The following is a 23,658-nucleotide window of genomic DNA, read 5'->3' on the forward strand; positions in this document are numbered from 1 at the left end:
ATTTACATTTTTGTTTCATTTAGCAGCCACCTTTCATTTATTTTTCAAGATAATGTGGGTTGTGGGCTATTTAAATACTTTTTCTGTTCTGAAGAACAAACATCAAACATTGTGACATTTCATATCTTGCAGTAAAACAGTAAATAAGACTTTAATCTCAAGAGAAGACAGGTTAAATGTTAAAAAAGGTTTAATGTTCTTTTATTTAGAGAATAGTCCTGATCATATAGGTCTAGACGATATCCAAAACAACTAACACACTGAATTCACACATTTTCAGTAACTAAAACTGTAAAGTCATGTCCTTCTACACACAATACCACAACTATTTCCAATCTGGGAGGTAAATTTGATAAAGTATTCAATCATTTTGCTGTGTATTTCGGATGGAATCAAGGCATTAGAATATACCAGAGGCCACCAAAATATAGGTTGATGGGCAAAATGTTTCTAACCCTGCCTGGCTACTTTTTCTATTTGGCTAGCTACTCCAGGTACTTGTTTAAAACACTGTTTGAAACATATTTACAGGTATTCAATTATAAAACAAGATGGCAAACAAGGATACATACATTTCAACACATTCATACCCGAGACTCCCAGAATAGAATTTGACAGTGAATGCAGACGAATCCGAAGAGAACTGAACTTTCCAAACAATGGAGAATGGGAGTAATATTATCCTGGCTCAACATAAACAATTGACTCCGCTTGCTCCCTATAGATGCATTTCATCTGAACTGTCTGACAGTATGACTGTTGTTCCGACAGTCTCTGTCCCACCAGAACATTCCACTATAAATATGTTTCTATGCACAGTTCAACACAGGCCCGTTGACACGTCAGGACAGAGATTGACTGTCTCTCTCGCTCTCTCTCTTCCAGCAGTGAATAAGAAAAGAGCAGAGCTCCACCACTGATCTAGAGGGAAAAACTCTTACTCTCTCCCAAAGTAATCCCTGTCTACTATGCACCCAAAACAGACTGTAGCGCAGTAACATCACATTACAGAGACACTAACCACCGATAGTCGAATGCCTGATGTCCATGGACCAATTGAAAATGCACACTATAGGACTGACCTTAACAGTGCTGTGCTGGTTTGGATATTTTCTTTCTACATTGTCCTTTCCAGCACGGTTCCAGAAACTATGGTGGATACATAACCAGACCAGTCCAGCCCTATTATGTGAATCAAACACAAGCTTTAGATAACAGTTTGGGAGAGATAGGACATCAGAGAGAGAGAGACCCACTAACGTCTGTTTTACCCATAGGAGGTAGAACGACTGGAGCAAAGCCCCTCAGACCATAGCAATGTGACAGGATCACTCATGGGAACACTCAATATGGCCGCCGGTCCATTCATCACAGAACACTGACTGGAATGGGATTCCTCGTTGTAGTAAATCTAGTTCTATGGCTTTAGCTGCGTTTGGCTCAGCCATTTAAACTGGACAAGACTGGGGGAAACAGAACAATGAATCCAGGGTTGGGACTCATTTCCATTTAAATAGAATGTGTCTGTTGTTTACGATGTCTATAGCATGTTTAACTGGCCATCTTAATAGAAAGCTGTTCATTGATTATGGTGTTTCTCAATAGGTCCCAACAGGTTTATCATTACAGTTTATAACTGCTCAATTAGACATATTTGATCCGAATAAGATGGCACTTGTTTAGAAATTAACAGAGGAATACGCCAAGCCTGAAGTAGGATGTGAATTCAGGAACGAACTTCAGCTGTAATGAGAAAGTAATCATAACCAACTGAAATGGTCTGGCAACATTTTCCTTTCCTTCTGTTACAGACAAGACCGACACATCCGTTCACATGTATATTCATATACACAAATAAACACTGCATCATCAATACATACAATTAATGCCCTTATTTGATCTATATTATATCACAGATTTATATGAACGTTACGGTATTTAAGTGGTATTGGTGCATAAATCCATTTGGTTCTGTTTCCGAGCTGAATCCTAACTTGAAATCTGGGCACACAAGAGGTTTTACAGACGTGTGATTAAGTACATGGATGTAGTGATGAAGATTATTCTAATTTTCCACATCAGTAGTATGCTGTGTAAGAGAGTTGGGACAGATGCCAATCTATTTCCTATGTAGTGCACTACTTTTGGCTCCATAGGGAATTGGGACATGGCCCAGGTCAGGAGTGTACTAGCGTGGTCATGTCCAGGTTCATGTTGTAGATGATAGAGAACTCTCTAGAGAGGAGCTGGTGGAGACCCATGCCGTCATGGGAGTAGACCCAGCGCTCTCCTGTCCAGTCATAACGCTTCGGACCACTGGAGGAGAGAGAGAGCCACAGGAAGGGGAGGAGATCAGGCTAGAGTTGAAAACACCTAAATCACTATGAATTGACTGGTCAAACATTTACTAGCACATACAGTGGGGAGAACAAGTATTTGATACACTGCCGATTTTGCAGGTTTTCCTACTTACAAAGCATGTGGAGGTCTGTAATTTTTATCATAGGTACACTTCAACTGTGAGAGACGGAATCTAAAACAAAAATCCAGAAAATCACATTGTATGATTTTTAAGTAATTAATTTGCATTTTATTGCATGACATAAGTATTTGATCACCTACCAACCAGTAAGAATTTCGTCTCTCACAGACCTGTTAGTTTGTCTTTAAGAAGCCCTCCTGTTCTCCACTCATTACCTGTATTAACTGCTCCTGTTTGAACTCGTTACCTGTATAAAAGACACCTGTCCACACACTCAATCAAACAGACTCCAACCTCTCCACAATGGCCAAGACCAGAGAGCTGTGTAAGGACATCAGGGATAAAATTGTAGACCTGCACAAGGCTGGGATGGGCTACAGGACTATAGGCAAGCAGCTTGGTGAGAAGGCAACAACGGTTGGCGCAATTATTAGAAAATGGAAGAAGTTCAAGATGACAGTCAATCACCCTCGGTCTGGGGCTCCATGCAAGATCTCACCTGGTGGGGCATCAATGATCATGAGGAAGGTGAGGGATCAGCCCAGAATTACTCGGCAGGACCTGGTCAATGACCTGAAGAGAGCTGGGACCACAGTCTCAAAGAAAACCATTACTAACACACTATGCCGTCATGGATTAAAATCCTGCAGCGCACGCAAGGTCCCCCTGCTCAAGCCAGCGCATGTCCAGGCCCGTCTGAAGTTTGCCAATGACCATCTGGATGATCCAGAGGAGGAATGGGAGAAGGTCATGTGGTCTGATGAGACAAAAATAGAGCTTTTTGGTCTAAACTCCAGGAGGAAGAAGAAGGATGAGTACAACCCCAAGAACACCATCCCAACCGTGAAGCATGGAGGTGGAAACATCATTCTTTGGGGATGCTTTTCTGCAAAGGGGACAGGACGACTGCACCGTATTGAGGGGAGGATGGATGGGGCCATGTATCGCGAGATCTTGGCCAACAACCTCCTTCCCTCAGTAAGAGCATTGAAGATGGGTCGTGGCTGGGTCTTCCAGCATGACAACGACCCGAAACACACAGCCAGGGCAACTGAGGAGTGGCTCCGTAAGAAGCATCTCAAGGTCCTGGAGTGTCCTAGCCAGTCTCCAGACCTGAACCCAATAGAAAATCTTTGGAGGGAGCTGAAAGTCCGTATTGCCCAGCGACAGCCCCGAAACCTGAAGGATCTGGAGAAGGTCTGTATGGAGGAGTGGGCCAAAATCCCTGCTGCAGTGTGTGCAAACCTGGTCAAGACCTACAGGAAACGTATGATCTCTGTAATTGCAGACAAAGGTTTCTGTATCAAATATTAAGTTCTGCTTTTCTGATGTATCAAATACTTATGTCATGCAATAAAATGCAAATGAATTACTTAAAAATCATACAATGTGATTTTCTTTTTAGATTCCGTCTCTCACAGTTTAAGTGTACCTATGATAAAAATTACAGACCTCTACATATTTTGTAAGTAGGAAAACCTGCAAAATCGGCAGTGTATCAAATACTTGTTCTCCCCACTGTAAATGTATGTAATATAGTAAATAAAATGTACATAAATGTATGCAATATAAAATATAAACGCAACATGCTACAATTCCAAAGATTTGACTGAGTTACAGTTCATATAAGGAAATCAGTCAATTGAAATAAATAAATTAGGCTTTAATCTATGGATTGCAAAGGACTGGGAATACAGATATGCATCTGTTGGTCACAGATACCTTTAAAAAGAAATGGGCCTCAGAATCTCGTCACGGTATCTCTGTGCATTCGAATTGCCATCGATAAAATGCAATTGTGTTCGTTGTCCGTAGCTTATGCCTGCCCATACCATAACCCCACCGCCACCACTGGGCACTCTGTTCACAAGAGTTGACATCAGCAAACCCCTCAGCCACACAACGCCATACGCCGGTTGGACGTACTCCCAAATTCTCAAAAATAACGTTGGAGGCGGCTTATAGTAGAGAAATGAACATTAAATTATCTGGCAACAGCTCTGGTGGACATTCCTGCAGTCAGCATGCCAATTGCACGCTCCCTCAAAACTTGAGACATCTGTGGCATTGTGTTGTGTGACAAAACTTCCCATTTTAGAGTGGCCTTTTATTGTCTCCAGCACAAGGTGCACCTGTGTAATGATCATGCTGTTTAATCAGCTTCTTGATATCCAACACCTGTCAAGTGGGCGGCAGGTAGCTTAGTGGTTAAGAGCGTTGTGCGAGTAACCGAAAGGTCGCTGGTTCTAATCCCCGAGGCGACTAGGTGAAAAATCTGTCGATGTGTCCTTGAGCAAGGCACTTAACCCTAACTACTCCTGTAAGTCGCTCTGGATAAGAGCGTCTGCTAAATGACCCAAAAAAAAAAAAAAAAAAAAAAATTATTATTATTATTATTATCTTGACAAAGAAGAAATGCTCACTAACTGGGAAGTATACAAATTTGTGAGAAATTAGCTTTTTGTGCGTATGTCTGGGATTTTTTATTTCAGCTCATGAAACATGGAACCAACACTTTACATGTTGCATTTATATGTTTGTTCAGTGTAAACAAAATGTACATAGATTGTGATATATTAAATAAAATGTACATACAGTGCATTCGGAAAGTATTCAGACCACTTCCCTTTTTCCACATTTTGTTACGTTATAGCCGTTTTCTAAAATGGATAAAATATTTTTTCCTCAACAATCTACACACAATACCCCATAATGACAAAGCGAAAACAGGTTTTTAGACATTTTTGCAAATTTATTTAAAAAAATGAAAAACAGAAATACCTTATTTACATAAGTATTCAGACCCTTTGCGATGAGACTCGAAATTGAGCTCAGCTGCATCCTGTTTCCATTGATCATCCTTGAGATGTTTCTACAACTTGGAGTCCACCTGTGGTAAATTCAATTGATTGAACATGATTTGGAAAGGCACACACCTGTCTATATAAGGTCCCACAGTTGACAGTGCATGTCAGAGCATAAACCAAGCCATGGGGTCAAAGCAATAGTGCGTAGAGCTCCGACACAGGATTGTGTTGAGGCACAGATCTGGGGAAGGGTACCAAAACATTTCTGCAGCATTGAAGGTCTCAAAGAACACAGTGGCCTCCATCATTCTTAAATGGAAGAAGTTTAGAACCACCAAGACTCTGTGGAGATGGGAGAACCTTCCAGAAGAACAATCAGCTCTGCAGCAATCCACCAAATCAGGCCTTTATGGTAGAGTGGCCAGACGGAAGCCACTCCTCAGTAAAAGGCATGACTGCCCGCTTTGAGTTTGCCAAAAGGCACCTAAAGACTCTCAGACCATGAGAAACAAGATTCTCTGGTCTGATGAAACCAATATTTAACTATTTGGCCTGAATGCCAAGCTTCACGTCTGGAGAACACCTGGCACCATCCCTACGGTGAAGCATGGTGGTGGCAGCATCATGCTGTGGGGATGTTTTTCAGTGGCAGGGACTGAGAGACTAGTCAGGATCGAGGGAAAGATGAACGGAGCAAAGTACAGAGAGATCCTTGATGCTGCTCCAGAGCGCTCAGGACCTCAGACTGGGGCGAAGGTTCACCTTCCAATTCGCGGTTTGAGGCAAGCAACACTGAAGCATGCATGAGAGCACCAGCTGTTCCGGACGACTATGTGATCACGCTCTCCATAGGCGATGTGAGTAAGACCTTTAAACAGGTCAACATTCAAAAGGCCGCAGGGCCACAGATTACCAAGACGTGTACTCCGAGCATGCGCTGACCAACTGGCAAATGTCTTCACTGACATTTTCAACCTCTCCCTGACCGAGTCTGTAATACCAACATGTTTCAAGCAGACCACCATAGTCCCTGTGCCCAAGAACACCAAGGTAACCTGCCTAAATGACTACCGACCCGTAGTACTCACGTCTGTAGCCATGAAGTGATTTGAAAGTCATGGATCACATCAACACCATTATCCCAGAAACCCTAGACCCACTCCAATTTGCATACCGCCCCAACAGATCCACAGATGATGCAATCTCTATTTCCCTCCACACTGCCCTTTCCCACCTGGACAAAAGGAACACCTACGTGAGAATGCTATTCATTGACTACAGCTCAGCGTTCAACACCATAGTGCCCTCAAAGCACATCACTAAGCTAAGGACCCTGGGACTAAACACCTCCCTCTGCAACTGGATCCTGGACTTCCCGACGGGCCACCCCCAGGTGGTAAGGGTAGGTAAAAACACATCTGCCACACTGATCCTCAACGCTGGGGCACCTAAGGGGTGCGTGCTCAGTCCCCTCCTGTACTACCTGTTCACCCATGACTGCATGGCCAAGCACGACTCCAACACCATCATTGAGTTTGCCGATGACACATAAGTGGTAGGCTTGATCACCGACAATGATGAGACAGCCTATAGGCAGGAGGTCAGAGACCTGGCAGTGTGGTGCCAGGGTAACAACCTCTCCCTCAACGTGATCAAGACAAAGGAGAAGATTGTGGACTACAGGAAAAGGAGGGCCGAGCACGCCCCCATTCTCATCAACAGGGCTGTAGTGGAGCAGGATGAGAGCTTCAAGTTCCTTGGTGTCCACATCACCAACAAACTATCATGGTCCAAACACACCAAGACAGTTATGAAGAGGGCACGACAATGCCTATTCACCCTCAGGAGACTGAAAAGATTTGGCATGGGTCCTCAGATCCTCAAAAAGTTATACAGCTGCACCATCGAGAGCATCCTGACAGGTTGCATCACCACCTGGTATGTCAAGTGCTCGGCCTCTGACCGCAAGGCACTACAGAGGGTAGTGCGTACGGCCCAGTACATAACTGGGGCCAAGCTTCCTGCCATCCAGGACCTCTATACCAGGTGGTGTCAGAGGAAGTCCCTAAAAATTGCCAAAGACTCCAGCCACCCTAGTCATAGACAATTCTCTTAACAGCTTCTACCCCCAAGCCATAAGACTCCTGAACAGCTAATCAAATGGCTACCCGGACTACTTGCATTGACCCCAACCCCATTTCTACGCTGCTGCTACTCTCTGTTTATTATCTATGCATAGTCACTTTACCTACATGTACATATTACCTCAATTACCTGGACTAACCTGTGCCCCCGCACATTGACTCTGTACCGGTACCCCCTGTATTTAGCCACGTTACTGTTATTTTATTGTTGCTCTTTAATTATTTGTTATTTTTCTATTTTATTATATTTTAGTAAATACTTTCTAACACTTATTTTTCTTAAAACTGCATTGTTGGTTAGGGGCTTGTAAGTAAGCATTTCACTGTAAGGTCACCTGTTGTATTCGGCGCATGTGACAAATAACATTTGATTTGATTTGAAGAGGACAACGACCCTACGCACACAGCCAAGACAACGCAGGAGTGGCTCCGGGACAAGTCTCTGAATGTCCTTGAGTGGCCCAGCCAGAGCCCGGACTTGAACCCTATCTAACATCTCTGGAGAAACCTGAAAATAGCTGTGAAGCGACGCTCCCCATCCAACCTGACAGAGCTTGAGAGGATCTGCTGAGAAGAATGGGAGAAACTCCCCAAATACAGGTGTGCCAAGCTTGTAGCGTCATACCCAAGAAGACTCAAGGCTGTAATCGATGCCAAAGGTGCCTCAACAAAGCACTGAGTAAAGGGTCTGAATACTTATGTAAATGTAATATTTCATTTATTTATTTATTTATTTGCAAAAATTTCTAAAAACCTGTTTTTGCTTTGTCATTATGGGGTATTAATGATGGGGGAAAACGCTCGAACATAACAAAATGTGGAAAAAGTCAAGGTGTGAATACTTTCCGAATGCGCTGTAAATGTATGGAATATAATAACTAAAATGTACATAAATGTATGTAATGGAGCAGCTTATATACAGTTGAAGTCGGAAGTTTACATACACTTAGGTTGGAGTCATTAAAACTTGTTTTTCAACCACTCCACAAATTTAGTTTTGGCAAGTCGGTTAGGACATCTACTTTGTGCATGACAAGTAATTTTTCCAACAATTGTTTACAGACAGATTATTTCACTTATAATTCACTGTATCACAATTCCAGTGGGTCAGAAGTTTACATACACTAAGTTGACTGTTCCTTTAAACAGCTTGGAAAAATCCAGAAAATAATGTCATGGCTTTAGAAGCTTCTGATAGGCTAATTGACATCATTTGAGTCAATTGGAGGTGTACCTGTGGATGTATTTCAAGGCCTACCTTCAAACTCAGTGCCTCTTTGCTTGACATCATGGGAAAATCAAAAGACATCAGCCAGACCTCCACAAGTCTGGTTCATCCTTGGGAGCAATTTCCAAACGCCTGAAGGTACCACGTTCATCTGTACAAACAATAGTACGCAAGTATAAACACCATGGGACCACGCAGCCGTCATACCGCTCAGGAAGGAGACGTGTTCTGTCTCCTAGAGATGAACGTACTTTTGTGCGATAAGTGCAAATCAATCGCAGAACAACAGCAAAGGACCTTGTGAAGATGCTGGAAGAAACAGGTACAAAAGTATCTATATCCACAGTAAAACGAGTCCTACAGTGAGGGAAAAAAGTATTTGATCCCCTGCTGATTTTGTACGTTTGCCCACTGACAAAGAAATGATCAGTCTATAATTTTAATGGTAGGTATATTTGAACAGTGAGAGACAGAATAACAACAAAAAAATCCAGAAAAACACATGTCAAAAATGTTATAAATTGATTTGCATTTTAATGAGGGAAATAAGTATTTGACCCCCTCTCAATCAGAAAGATTTCTGGCTCCCAGGTGTCTTTTATACAGGTAACAAGCTGAGATTAGGAGCACACTCTTAAAGGGAGTGCTCCTAATCTCAGTTTGTTACTTGTAGAAAAGACACCTGTCCACAGAAGCAATCAATCAATCAGATTCCAAACTCTCCACCATGGCCAAGACCAAAGAGCTCTCCAAGGATGTCAGGGACAAGATTGTAGACCTACACAAGGCTGGAATGGGCTACAAGACCTTCGCCAAGCAGCTTGGTGAGAAGGTGACAACAGTTGGTGCGATTATTCGCAAATGGAAGAAACACAAAATAACTGTCAATCTCCCTCGGCCTGAGGCTCCATGCAAGATCTCACCTCGTGGAGATGCAATGATCATGAGAACGGTGAGGAATCAGCCCAGAACTACATGGGAGGATCTTGTCAATGATCAAGGCAGTTGGGACCATAGTCACCAAGAAAACAATTGGTAACACACTACGCCGTGAAGGACTGAAATCCTGCAGCGCCCGCAAGGTCCCCCTGCTCAAGAAAGCACATATACAGGCCCGTCTTAAGTTTGCCAATGAACATCTGAACGATTCAGAGGAGAACTGGGTGAAAGTGTTGTGGTCAGATGAGACCAAAATGGAGCTCTTTGGCATCAACTCAACTCGCCGTGTTTGGAGGAGGAGGAATGCTGCCTATGACCCCAAGAACACCATCCCCACCGTCAAACATGCAGGTGGAAACATTATGCTTTGGGGGTGTTTTTCTGCTAAGGGGACAGGACAACTTCACCGCATCAAAGGGACGATGGACGGCGCCATGTACCGTCAAATCTTGGGTGAGAACCTCCTTCCCTCAGCCAGGGCATTGAAAATGGGTCGTGGATGGGTATTCCAGCATGACAATGACCCAAAACACATGGCCAAGGCAACAAAGGAGTGGCTCAAGAAGAAGCACATTAAGGTCCTGGAGTGGCCTAGCCAGTCTCCAGACCTTAATCCCATAGAAAATCTGTGGTGGGAGCTGAAGGTTCGAGTTGCCAAACGTCAGCCTCGAAACCTTAATGACTTGGAGAAGATCTGCAAAGAGGAGTGGGACAAAATCCCTCCTGAGATGTGTGCAAACCTGGTGGCCAACTATAAGAAACGTCTGACCTCTGTGATTGCCAACAAGGGTTTTGCCACCAAGTACTAAGTCATGTTTTGCAGAGGGGTCAAATACTTATTTCCCTCATTAAAATGCAAATCAATTTATAACATTTTTGACATGCGTTTTTCTGGATTTCTTTGTTGTTATTCTGTCTCTTACTGTTCAAATAAACCTACCATTAAAATTATAGACTGATCATTTCTTTGTCAGTGGACAAACTTACAAAATCAGCAGGGGATGAAATACTTTTTTCCCTCACTGTATATCGACATAACCTGAAAGGCCGCTCAGCAAGGAAGAAGCCACTGCCATAAAAGAAACCGCCATAAAAATGCCAGACTACGGTTTGCAACTGCACATGGGGACAAAGATTGTACTTTTTGGAGAAATGTGTGGGCAGAACTGAAAAAGCATGTGCGAGCAAGGAGGCCTATAAACCTGACTCAGTTACACCAGCTCTGTCAGGAGGAATGGGCCAAAATTCCCACAACTTATTGTGGGAAGCTTGTGGAAGGCTACCCGAACCGTTTGACCCAAGTTAAACAATTTAAAGGCAATGCTACCAAATACTAATTGAGTGTATGTAAACTTCTGACCCACTGGGAATGAGATGAAAGAAATAAAAGCTTAAATAAATCATTATCTCTACTATTATTCTGACATTTCACATTCTTAAAATAAAGTGGTGATCCTAACTAATTTTAACTAGGATTAAATGTCAGGAATTGTGAAAAACTGAGTTCAAATGTATTTGTCTAAGGTGTATGTAAACTTCCGACTTCAACTGTATGTATTTTAATTATCAAATAAATTCAATCAAGCGCTGTACACAGCAGAAATAACTGTTTTTTCCAATTTTGCACAGACACAGACCTGGTAGGAGACGATAGCCAGATCTGTTTGTTAGGAGTCTGTTTGTTGATGACGTATGTCCCATGGTCTCCTCCCACCTTCACTGTCAACACACCACTCTGGAAGGAGAAAGAGAAGAAAACCTGTTGAATTTGACTTATTAAGCTATGACTCATTCTTACTCTAACTTAGAACGGCCCATAGGGCAGGAGCCCATCTCCTGTTTCTGACATACCAGTACACCCCCTGGACAGGACGCTAGTCTATAAGACAAGTCAGTCTACCTACTGTAGCAGCATGTCCGTATTATTTCTCAGCCTGACAGGACTCCGAGCAGAGCGTGGCTGGCAGATATACAGCAGTAACACTGTTGTCCGATCTAACACAGCGGCAGCCTGCCAGGACAACGTCTGAACGCTACAAATCCATTCATAATCACAGGAACTCCAGTAACTGCTCTGTACAGACACACACCACCAGCCTCACTGGTTAAATTAGGTTTTATTTATTTAATGAATGACTGTCGTCTGATGGGATTTGTACAGCCACAGCCCTCTCTTCCATGTCCTCTCTTTCCCTCCTCTTCTGCTCTCCTTCTCACCATCTCCTCTCTTCTTCCTCTAAATGATATCCCTTCTCCATTCCTCTACATACCTCTCACCCTCCTCTCTCCCAATCCTTCCTCTCCTCTCCTCTCCTCTCCTCTCCTCTCTTCTCCTCTCCTCTCCCCAGGCCAGGGTTGACCTCTAGGCTGCAGCGCTGCACTATTGGCTCGTTAACAGGCGTTAATGAATATTTCCCACTCATTAATGGGTTTAAACAGTCATGGTAGCAATAATCCTATTTCTATGGGTGTCACAGAGAGGGTGGTGGACTGCATTCTATAATGGAGCATGAAGGATTCAATGAGAGAGGATTCCAGAATGGGCTGGGCTGTTGAGGATTCCATAGTGACAGGGCAGGAATACTGTCCTGTAAACCCCTCAATGGCCTCTTCTTTCAAGGACAACATTAAGAGCATTGTGATGTCATCCTAGTCAAACATACCATCTATAGTAATTTCATTCAAGTGCTACATGACAACAATTTCCAGTCAGAGAGGGCCAGGTACAGTATGAGGGGTTAGTGTGTACACTCAGTATGAGGGGTTAGTGTGTACACTCAGTATGAGGGGTTAGTGTGTACACTCAGTATGAGGGGTTAGTGTGTACACTCAGTATGAGGGGTTAGTGTGTACACTCAGTATGAGGGGTTAGTGTGTACACTCAGTATGAGGGGTTAGTGTGTACACTCAGTATGAGGGGTTAGTGTGTACACTCAGTATGAGGGGTTAGTGTGTACACTCAGTATGAGGGGTTAGTGTGTACACTCAGTATGAGGGGTTAGTGTGTACACTCAGTATGAGGGGTTAGTGTGTATACTCAGTATGAGGGGTTAGTGTGTAAACTCAGTATGAGGGGTTAGTGTGTACACTCAGTATGAGGGGTTAGTGTGTACACTCAGTATGAGGGGTTAGTGTGTACACTCAGTATGAGGGGTTAGTGTGTATACTCAGTATGAGGGGTTAGTGTGTACACTCAGTATGAGGGGTTAGTGTGTACACTCAGTATGAGGGGTTAGTGTGTATACTCAGTATGAGGGGTTAGTGTGTACACTCAGTATGAGGGGTTAGTGTGTACACTCAGTATGAGGGGTTAGTGTGTACACTCAGTATGAGGGGTTAGTGTGTACACTCAGTATGAGGGGTTAGTGTGTACACTCAGTATGAGGGGTTAGTGTGTAAACTCAGTATGAGGGGTTAGTGTGTACACTCAGTATGAGGGGTTAGTGTGTACACTCAGTATGAGGGGTTAGTGTGTACACTCAGTATGAGGGGTTAGTGTGTACACTCAGTATGAGGGGTTAGTGTGTAAACTCAGTATGAGGGGTTAGTGTATAAACTCAGTATGAGGGGTTAGTTTTTTTATTTATTTCTACACACAAACCTATTTAGGCAACAGGGACCTTGATCCAGGAGGGGATTGAATGTCTCTAGATAATTGTTGTGATTGGAGGATAGCTGTGAGGGTTATCGAATCAAGATCAACTCCTCTGTTCTCCCTCGAGCTCGTTAATGATAGAATGTTCATATTTGAAGATGGCAGAAAGTCTCTTTGGCAATGACAAGGAGTGGAATGTTAGCTACAGAGTCTGGTACTCAGGCTAGAATGTCTCTGCTCTAACCAAGAAGCTCGATCTTGAATCTAGCCACTTAGCTAGCGAGTTAGCAAACCAAATGCATAGCTGGAGCCCTGAGCTGGATATGATTTTGATTTGTTATAGTTATACTTCACTTATAGTTAGTTATAAGCAGTGGTGTAGCCTCTGGGTGCCCCCCAACCCAAACAAATAGTTGGATATTATTTATTTTTGTTTAAACGGTATTGAAAATCATACTGTCGGTATTTCGAAATATACCGTATACTAGGGTATCGCCCGAGCCTATTAAATACCTCCTCACAGGCGAGAGAGAGAGAGAGAGAGAGAGAGAGAGAGAGAGAGAGAGAGAGAGAGAGAGAGAGAGAGAGAGAGAGAGAGAGAGAGAGAGAGAGAGAGAGAGAGAGAGAGAGAGAGAGAGAGAGAGAGAGAGAGAGAGAGAGAGAGAGAGAGAGAGAGAGATGCTCTGGGGAGGACGGAATGAGAAAGAGAGGACTATAGATATTTGTGGAGAATTTATCCCAGAGGAAATCTAACAGTGCCAACAAACACAGCTGTGGGACTGACAGGCATGCAGTCCAGTGTCATGATGTGACCAGTGAGGTGGTGTTAGGAGCAGACTGGGAGTGAGCGTGAATAGCCTGTCAGGCTGTCTCCTAACACCACCTCACTGGCTACATCGTGACACTGGCCTGCATGCCTGTCAGTAACACAGCTGTGTTTGTCCTCCCCAGAGCATATCTCTCTCTCTCTCTCTCCCCCAAAGTGAAATAGATAAACAAAAGTGAAATAATAAAAAATTAACAGTAAACATTACACTTACAAAAGTGGCTATGTACAGTGTTATAACGATGTGGAAATAGTTAAGAAAAATAAATCAACTTACAGTGCATTCGAAAGCTATTCAGACCCCTTCACTTTTTCCACATTTTGTAACGTTACAGCCTTATTCTAAAATTGATCAAACAAAAACACACAATACCCCATAATGACAAAGCAAAAACAGGTATTTATAAATCTCAGCAAAACTTATTTACATAAGTATTCAGACCCTTTACTATGGGATTCGAAATTGAGCTCAGGTGCATCCTGTTTCCATTGATCATCCTTGAGATGTTTCTACAACTTGATTGGAGTCCACCTGTGGTAAATTCAATTGATTGGACATGATTTGGAAAGACACACCTGTCTATATAAGGTCCCACAGTTGACAGTGCATGTCAGAGCAAAAACCAAGCAATGACGTCGAAGGAATTGTCTGTAGAGCTCCGAGACAGGATTGTGTCAAGACACAGATCTGGTGAAAGGTACCAAAACATTTATACAGCATTGAAGGTCCCCAAGAACACAGTGGCCTCCATCATTCTTAAATGGAAGAAGTTTGGAACCACCAAGACTCTTCCTAGAGCTGGCAATTTGGGGAGAAGGGCCTTGGTCAGGGAGGTGACCAAGAATCCGATGGACACTCTGTCAGAGCTCTAGAGTTCCTCTGTGGGGATGGGAGAACCTTCCAGAAGGACAACCATCTCTGCAAAACTCCACCAATCAGGCCTTTATGGTAGAGTGGCCAGACAGAAGCCATTCCTCAGTAAAAGGCACATGACAGCCCGCTTGGAGTTTGCCAAAAGGCACCTAAAGACTCTCAGACCATGAGAAACAAAATGATCTGGTCTGATGAAACCAAGATTGAACTCTTTGGCCTGAATGCCAAGCATCACGTCTGGAGGAAACCTGGCACCATCCCTACTGTGAAGCATGGTGGTGGCAGCATCATGCTGTGGGGATGTTTTTCAGCGACAGGGACTGGGAGACTAGTGTGGATCGAGTGAAAGATGAACGGAGCAAAGTACAGAGAGAACCATGATGAAAACCTGCTCTCATGACCTCAGAATAGGGGGTAAAGGTTCACCTTCCAACAGGACAACGACCCTAAGCACACAGCCAAGACAATGCAGGAGTGACTTCGGGACAAGTCTCTGAATGTCCTTGAGTGGCCCAGCCAGAGCCCGGACTGAAAATAGCTGTACAACGACACTCCCCATCCAACCTGACAGAGCTTGAGAGGATCTGCAGAGAAGAATGGGAGAAACTCCCCAAATACAGGTATGCCAAGCTTGTAGCATCATACCCATTAAGACTCGAGGCTGTAATCGCTGCCAACGGTGCTTCAACAAAGTACTGAGTAAAGGGTCTGAATACTTATGTAAATGTGATATTTCAGTTTTGTATTTTTAATTCATTTGCAATATTTCCAAAAACCTGTTTTTGCTTTGTCATTATGGGGTATTGTGTGTAGATTGATGAGGGGTAAAAAAAAAACGATTTAATCAATTTTAGAATAAGGCTAACGTAACAAAATGTGTAAAAAGTCAAGGGGTCTGAATACTTTCCGAATGCACTGTAAATATGGGTTGTATTTACAACGGTGTTTGTTCTTCACTGGTTGCCCTTTTCTTGTGGCAACAGGTCACAAATCTTGCTGCTGTGATGGCACACTATGGTATTTCACCTAGTAGATAAGGGAGTTTATCAAAATTGGGTTTGTTTTCGAATTCTTTGTGGGTCTGTGTAATCTGAGGGAAATATGTGTCTCTAATATGGTCATACATTTGGCAGGAGGTTAGGAAGTGCAGCTCAGTTTGTGGGCAGTGTGCACATAGCCTGTCTTCTCTTGAGAGCCAGGTCTGCCTACGGTGGCCTTTCTCAACAGCAAGGCTATGCTCACTGAATCTGTACATAGTCAAAGCTTTCCTTAAGTTTGGGTCAGTCACAGTGGTCAGGTATTCTGCCACTGTGTACTCTCTGTTTAGGGCCAAATAGCATTCCAATTTGCGCTGTTTTATGGTAAATTTTTTCCAATGTGTCAAGTAATTATATTTTTGGTTGGGTCTAATTGTGTTGCTGTCCTGGGGCTCTGTTTGTGTTCGTGAACAGAGCCCCAGGACCAGCTTGCTTAGGGGACTCTTCTCCAGGTTCATCTGTCTGTAGGTGATGGCTTTGTTATGGAAGGTTTGGGAATCGCTTCCTTTTAGGTGGGTATAGAATTTAACGGCTCTTTTCTGGATTTTGATAATTAGTGGGAATCGGCCTAATTCCGCTCTGCATGCATTATTTGGTGTTGTACGTTGATATACAGTATGTGGCTGTTTTCGCTGCATAATATTTAGAAAATGTCATTTTGGGGTTTATAAAAATGTCTGCTAAATGCTAACTCCCGTTCTTATAAGCTTGTGGCAAAGCTACTAGCTAGCATATAGAAATCGGTGGTAATGTAATGGAAAGGCTTGCTTCTTTTTATAATGCACTCGGTGGATTCATAGATTCTACTTGTAGAAGCAAGATGTCCCCTAGAAGCAGTGATGCCGACAAAACACACAAGCCAGCAGCAGTCAGCCAGTCAGTCAGTCAGTCAGCCAGCCAGTCAGTCAGCCAGCCAGTCGTCTGGGCATCAATAGATCCTCTTGTTGTCTGATACAGCACCGACCCAGGTCAAGATGTCAGCTCATTACCACCATTAATCACTTTTTACCATAATGTCAGACCAATTTACTCCCATGGACACAGACACGAACAGACAGACAGACGAACAGACATACAGATAGACAGAGAGAGAGAGAGCGAGACATCAGTGTATTGACGTGGTGTTTAGTGCCCTGGGCACCATGGATCCCTAACAGACATGCACTCATCATTCACAACCAGACACACAGGCCTTCACAAATAGATAAACAGGCCTTGGACTACTGATCATTCACAACCAGACACACAGGCCTTGGACTACTCATCATTCACAACGAGACACACAGGCCTTGGACTACTGATCATTCACAACGAGACACACAGGCCTTGGACTACTGATCATTCACAACGAGACACACAGGCGTTGGACTACTGATCATTCACAACTAGATACACAGGCCTTGGACTACTCATAATTCACAACTAGATACACAGGCCTTGGACTACTCATCATTCACAAATAGTTTTTTCTGATGAAGAACTCCCAACATTATCAGGATAAATGTGGCAAATAGGATTGTCAAACCTCCAATGGAATGACATGTGAGTCAACAGCTACCCCTAGTGGACAAAATGGAGGAGGACAGAAACAGTACGTACAGTATCTCCCTGGACTTACAGAGAAGACAACGTCATACTCTGACCATTTGTCATTTAGTAGATGATCTTCCAATTAGTATACAATCAGAAGCCTACTACTTGCAGAGAAGACAACGTCATACTCTGACCATTTGTCATTTAGTAGATGATCTTATCCAGAGTAACTTACAATCAGAAGCTTACTACTTACAGAGAAGACAATGTTATGTGTGTGTACTTACAGAGAAGAGAACATCAAACTCCGGCCCTGCTAGTGGTCCATCCATCAGATCCTCAAAGTAGTCAGCCAACGCATCCAGAGTCTCATCTGCTAGCTTCTCATAGGCTGCCTCGCTGATCTCACTGGGGAGGGATAAACACACAGGGTTAGGGTCAGAATGAGGGTCAACAACCACAGAGGCTGAATTTTATACAAACTGTATTTGGCATGTGAACTGAATGTCCACTCACTGGCCTGAAAATAACTTAACCCAAATAGAACACTGCCTACTGTACTCCCTGTTCACCCATGACTGCGTGGCCACGCACGCCTCCAACTCAATCATCAAGTTTGCAGACGACACAACAGTAGTAGGCCTGATTACCAACAATGACACGACAGCCTACAGAGAGGAGGTGAGGGCCCTGGCGGAGTGGTGCCAGGAAAATAACCTCTCCCTCAATGTCGACAAAACAAAGGAGCTGATCGTGGACTTCAGGAAACAGCAGAGGGTGCACGCCCCTATCCACATCGACGGGACCGCAGTGGAGAAGGTGGAAAGCTTCAAGTTCCTCGGCGTACACATCACTGATGTTCTGAAATGGTCCAGCCACACAGACAGCGTAGCGAAGAAGGCGCAACAGCACCTCTTCAACCTCAGGAGGCTGAAGAAATTTGGCTTGGCACCTAAAACCCTCACAAACTTTTACAGATGCACAATTGAGAGCATCCTGTCGGCTGCATCACCGCCTGGTACGGAAACTGCACAGCCCGCAACCACAGGGCTCTCCAGAGGGTGATGCGGTCTGCCCAACGCATCACCAGGAGCAAACTACCTGCCCTCCAGGACACCTACAGCACCCGATGTCACAGGAAGGCCAAAAAGGTCATCAAGGACAACAACCACCCGAGCCACTGCCTGTACACCCCGCTATCATCCAGAAGCGAGGTCAGTGCAGGTGCATCAAAGCTGGGACCGAGAGACTGAAAAACAGCTTCTATCTCAAGGCCATCAGACTGTTAAATAGCCATCACTAGGCGGCTTCCACCCGGTTACGTAACCCTGCACCTTAGAGGCTGCTGCCCTATATACATAGACATGGAATCACTGGCCACATTAATAATGGAACACTAGTCACTCTAATAATGTTTACATACATACAGTGAGGGAAAAAAGTATTTGATCCCCTGCTGATTTTGTACGTTTGCCCACTGACAAAGAAATGATCAGTCTATAATTTTAATGGTAGGTTTATTTGAACAGTGTGAGACAGAATAACAACAAAAAAGTCCAGAAAAACGCATGTCAAAAATGTTATAAATTGATTTGCATTTTAATGAGGGAAATAAGTATTTGACCCCTCTGCAAAACATGACTTAGTACTTGGTGGCAAAACCCTTGTTGGCAATCACAGAGGTCAGACGTTTCTTATAGTTGGCCACCAGGTTTGCACACATCTCAGGAGGGATTTTGTCCCACTCCTCTTTGCAGATCTTCTCCAAGTCATTAAGGTTTCGAGGCTGATGTTTGGCAACTCGAACCTTCAGCTCCCTCCACAGATTTTCTATGGGATTAAGGTCTGGAGACTGGCTAGGCCACTCCAGGACCTTAATGTGCTTCTTCTTGAGCCACTCCTTTGTTGCCTTGGCCGTGTGTTTTGGGTCATTGTCATGCTGGAATACCCATCCACGACCCATTTTCAATGCCCTGGCTGAGGGAAGGAGGTTCTCACCCAAGATTTGACAGTACATGGCCCCGTCCATCGTCCCTTTGATGCGGTGAAGTTGTCCTGTCCCCTTAACAGAAAAACACCCCCAAAGCATAATGTTTCCAACTCCATGTTTGACAGTGGGGATGGTGTTCTTGGGGTCATAGGCAGCATTCCTCCTCCTCCAAACATGGCGAGTTGAGTTGATGCCAAAGAGCTCCATTTTGGTCTCATCTGACCACAACACTTTCACCCAGTTCTCCTCTGAATCATTCAGATGTTCATTGGCAAACTTCAGATGGCCCTGTATATGTGCTTTCTTGAGCAGGGGGACCTTGCGGGCGCTGCAGGATTTCAGTCCTTCACGGCGTAGTGTGTTACCAATTGTTTTCTTGGTGACTATGGTCCCAGCTGCCTTGAGATCATTGACAAGATCCTCCTGTGTAGTTCTGGGCTGATTCCTCACCATTCTCATGATCATTGCAACTCCACGAGGTGAGATCTTGCATGGAGCCCCAGGCCAAGGGAGATTTACAGTTATTTTGTGTTTCTTCCATTTGCGAATAATCACACCAACTGTTGTCACCTTCTCACCAAGCTGCTTGGCGATGGTCTTGTAGCCCATTCCAGCCTTGTGTAGGTCTACAATCTTGTCCCTGACATCCTTGGAAAGCTCTTTGGTCTTGGCCATGGTGGAGAGTTTGGAATCTGATTGATTGATTGCTTCTGTGGACAGGTGTCTTTTCTACAGGTAACAAGCTGAGATTAGGAGCACTCCCTTTAAGAGTGTGCTCCTAATCTCAGCTCATTACCTGTATAAAAGACACCTGGGAGCCAGAAATCTTTCTGATTGAGAGGGGGTCAAATACTTATTTCCCTCATTAAAATGCAAATCAATTCATAACATTTTTGACAAGCGTTTTTCTGGATTTTTTTGTTGTTATTCTGTCTCTCACTGTTCAAATAAACCTACCATTAAAATGATAGACTGATCATGTCTTTGTCAGTGGGCAAACATACAAAATCAGCAGGGGATCAAATACTTTTTTCCCCTCACTGTATATACTGTATTCTATTCTACTGTATTTTAGTCTATGCCACTCCGACATTGCTCATCTTAATATTTGTAATATTTGTATATTCCTTAATTCCATTATTTTACTTTTAGCTTGAGTGTATTGTTGTGAATTGTTAGATATACTGCACTGTTGGAGCTAGAAACACAAGCATTTCGCTAGACCAACAATAACATCTGCTAAACATGTGTATGTGACAAATAAAATGTGATTATATTGTAGTAGAGCGTAATACTGCAGTTCCTTAATGTTGCCACGAGGGCTTCGCAAGAGATTAAATGAGATGTGTCATCAATGGTGATACTACACTTAGCTAGCACTCCTCTAGTCTCCCACGGTACCTTTCCCTTATCTGAACAGCGTTTTCCTCTGTCTGTACTGGTGAAGTGACATGTAGAACTCTCCTCTGTTCTCCTCCTCCAGTTCTGCTATCAAGCCACTGGGATAGAGAAACACACAGATAGGTATATCATTGCATTGTATAGTATAAAGTGCTGTGGCAAAAAATCTGTATGATATCATAGTTCCCTAGACCAGCAGACAGTCACCAACCCTGGTACTGGATCTTGCACAGTGTATGCAGGCTTTTGTTCCTGCCCAGCATCACCAACATCTGTTCAACCACTGTCTTGATGATGAGTTAGTTGAATCATGGGTTGTTAGTGCTGGCGGGAACAAAAAGCCCACTCACCCTGTTGCTCTCCAAGACCAGAGTTGATGACCACTACCCAAGGTGATGTACACCTGGCTGGCTTCTCCCTAGTCACAAAACGTGGTGATGTTATCAGAGTCAGATTTACTAGGCAAGCTCCTCAGCTGACATCAAAAACCAACAGTGTTTATCAGCGGGACTAGTAAGTAAGTTGACCTTTGATGAACACAGGGCACTCCACGAGATCACAGGCTTAGATGTGTCATTTGTTGGAGACCAGGTTCTCAAACAGCGAGAGTTTCCCAGGTGCTGAAAATGAGAGAAGGCAATATCTGTTATTGCATCTTGTATGCATGATTCAGTTGATAAACACCCGCATTTTTAAAGGTGCTACACATAGGATATATATATATATTTTTAAACCTTTATTTAACTAGGCAAGTCAGTTAAGAACAAATTCTTATTTATAATGATGGCCTACCCCGGCCAAACCCTCCCCTAACCCGAACTACGCTGGGCCAATTGTGCGCCGCCCTATGGGACTCCCGATCACGGCCGGTTGTGATACAGCCCGGAAATTGTAATTTCAGAAAATGTCCAAACATCTGCAGTAATAGTGGCATGAAATTGTATGCACTCACTAACTGTAAGTCGCTCTGGATAAGAGCGTCTGCTAAATGACTAAAATGTAAATGATAGTGTTTCACAGTATTACTTACCCGCCAGTGTTGTGATATTCGCCTATTGATTTCTCCCACCGGTGCAGCATCCATTGTCAAAACAGGATAGGTCTTCTGACTTTGTGGCTGCGTTGTCAAGTAGAAATCGCTCCGTCATTTCCTGGTTAATAAAATTCTACACCCTTCACTCAATTTCAGTTTATGTGAGAAAACAAGCACTAAATAGTGTGTGTGGGGGGGTCATTATACCATCTAAATATCTTTCCCATAACAACAAATACTGTTTTTACTGCTGTTTGAAGCAGGTGGACCAAAACCGTCATTCAAAAATAAACCCCCCTTTCCCCTAACATGGCAGAGACTGGAGCCTTTTATTTTCGGTTTTGGTCCACCAACTTAAACCAGCTGTAAAAATGATATTTTTTGATATTGAAAAGATATTTCGCAGCTATTTAGAAGGTACAATGATTCCCTACAGCATTCAGTACTTGTTTTCTCACATAAACTGAAATTGAGTTAACAGTGTAGAATCTTAGCAAATTATTAGGCGAATATCACAGCAAATCACAAAACTGGCGGGTAGGTAATACTGTGAAACACTACTATTACACTATTACTGTAGATATTATGGACATTTTCTGAAATTACAATACAAAAATCCCCCCCAGAATCCTGTGTGTAGCACCTTTCAAAGTCAGTAGCTAAGTTTACTTTCCCGTGGAACCAACTAGACAAACGGTAGGTTTAAATTAGAGTTTATTCAACATTCTGACAAAAGGAAATCTCCCATTTTCGCCCATCTATTTGGTGGCTATAATCTTGCTAGCTAACGTTAGCTGTTACACAATGATGACATTTGCAAAACATAGCTAGCGGCGTGGCAAATATGACATTACCTTATTAGACAGATATCTGGTCCCTTGTACACATGTCATCGTTCTCTGCTGTATTATATAGCTCTGGTCGCGTATGAATTGATAAATACATAGTTTTTTAATGGATAACCTCTGCATGTTCGCCTTTCAGTGCTGCTGATCTTGTTATCAACTTGATTGGTAATGTCTGTTCGGGAACCTTCTACTCATGCCTGTTTGGCGGTTTACTACAGCCAAAAAGTCATAAACCCAGTCTATTCTTCAATTTCTCTTCCTAAAATGTGATTTTAACCCTAACCTTAACATACTGCTAACCCTATGCCTAACCTTAAATTAAGACCAAAAAGCAAAATGTTTGTTTTCATGCATTTTTGTGATGTAGCCAATATTGACTTTGTGGCGGTGGTAACTAGTGTTAACCCTGTTTGGCTACACCGTTATGGCGCATTAACACCACCTGCCAGCCTGGAGTGGGATGGCACATTAGAGAACTTTTCTCCTTTCTAACCGTATGCACTGAAATAGCAGGGGCCGATTTCCCAAAAGCATCTAAGGGTGTTTCACACTTGGTCCCTTTCAGACAATTTTTGTGAACTCAGTGCGGTTCGCTTAATTTTTTGTGCAGTGTGAACACTCCAAAAGAACTCAGACTCCTCAAAAGAGTGTGGTATCTGAACAATTTATGATTTTGTTAACGTTTGCAAATGGTAGCTTAGAGGATGTTGATTCAGCTTAGGGAAGCATCTGGGGAGTGTTAGAAATTGCGTAATTCAAATCTGGTATTGGAATAAGAATCAAGAGATCTTCAATCCAAGCTAAATTTATTACATGCAAAATGTATGTATGATAAGTATGAAGGTTCGTATATACGGGTCCACTGAAATACCACGCAGGGCACTCAGAGAACTAATCCATTGTTACAGGTTCTTCTTCAAA

The 23,658-nt window shown here is 43.3% G+C and overlaps 1 protein-coding gene across 3 annotated transcripts; it reads right to left on the minus strand.

Annotated features, from left to right (window-relative positions):
* Positions 1-172: 172 nt before the first annotated feature.
* Positions 173-23,003, minus strand: LOC121530715 (frataxin, mitochondrial). Of its 3 annotated transcripts, none has more exons than XM_041835894.2 (7): positions 22,744-23,001; positions 21,887-22,007; positions 21,384-21,476; positions 20,857-20,954; positions 17,753-17,873; positions 11,238-11,335; positions 173-2,316 (listed from the first exon to the last, which is right to left on the minus strand). In XM_041835894.2, exons 2-7 carry the CDS (start codon positions 21,938-21,940, stop codon positions 2,178-2,180), a joined length of 603 nt encoding a protein of 200 aa, XP_041691828.1. In that variant the 5' UTR covers positions 21,941-22,007; positions 22,744-23,001; the 3' UTR covers positions 173-2,177. The 3 variants fall into 3 exon arrangements, with proteins under 3 accessions (XP_041691828.1, XP_041691826.1, XP_041691827.1); XM_041835892.2 differs by having other exon boundaries at positions 21,887-21,973; positions 22,744-22,999; XM_041835893.2 differs by lacking the exon at positions 21,887-22,007 and having other exon boundaries at positions 22,744-23,003.
* Between the last annotated feature and the right edge of the window lie 655 nt (positions 23,004-23,658).

This window comes from Coregonus clupeaformis, chromosome 18 (assembly GCF_020615455.1).
Source record: "Coregonus clupeaformis isolate EN_2021a chromosome 18, ASM2061545v1, whole genome shotgun sequence".
In the NCBI taxonomy this organism is placed as follows: domain Eukaryota; kingdom Metazoa; phylum Chordata; class Actinopteri; order Salmoniformes; family Salmonidae; genus Coregonus; species Coregonus clupeaformis.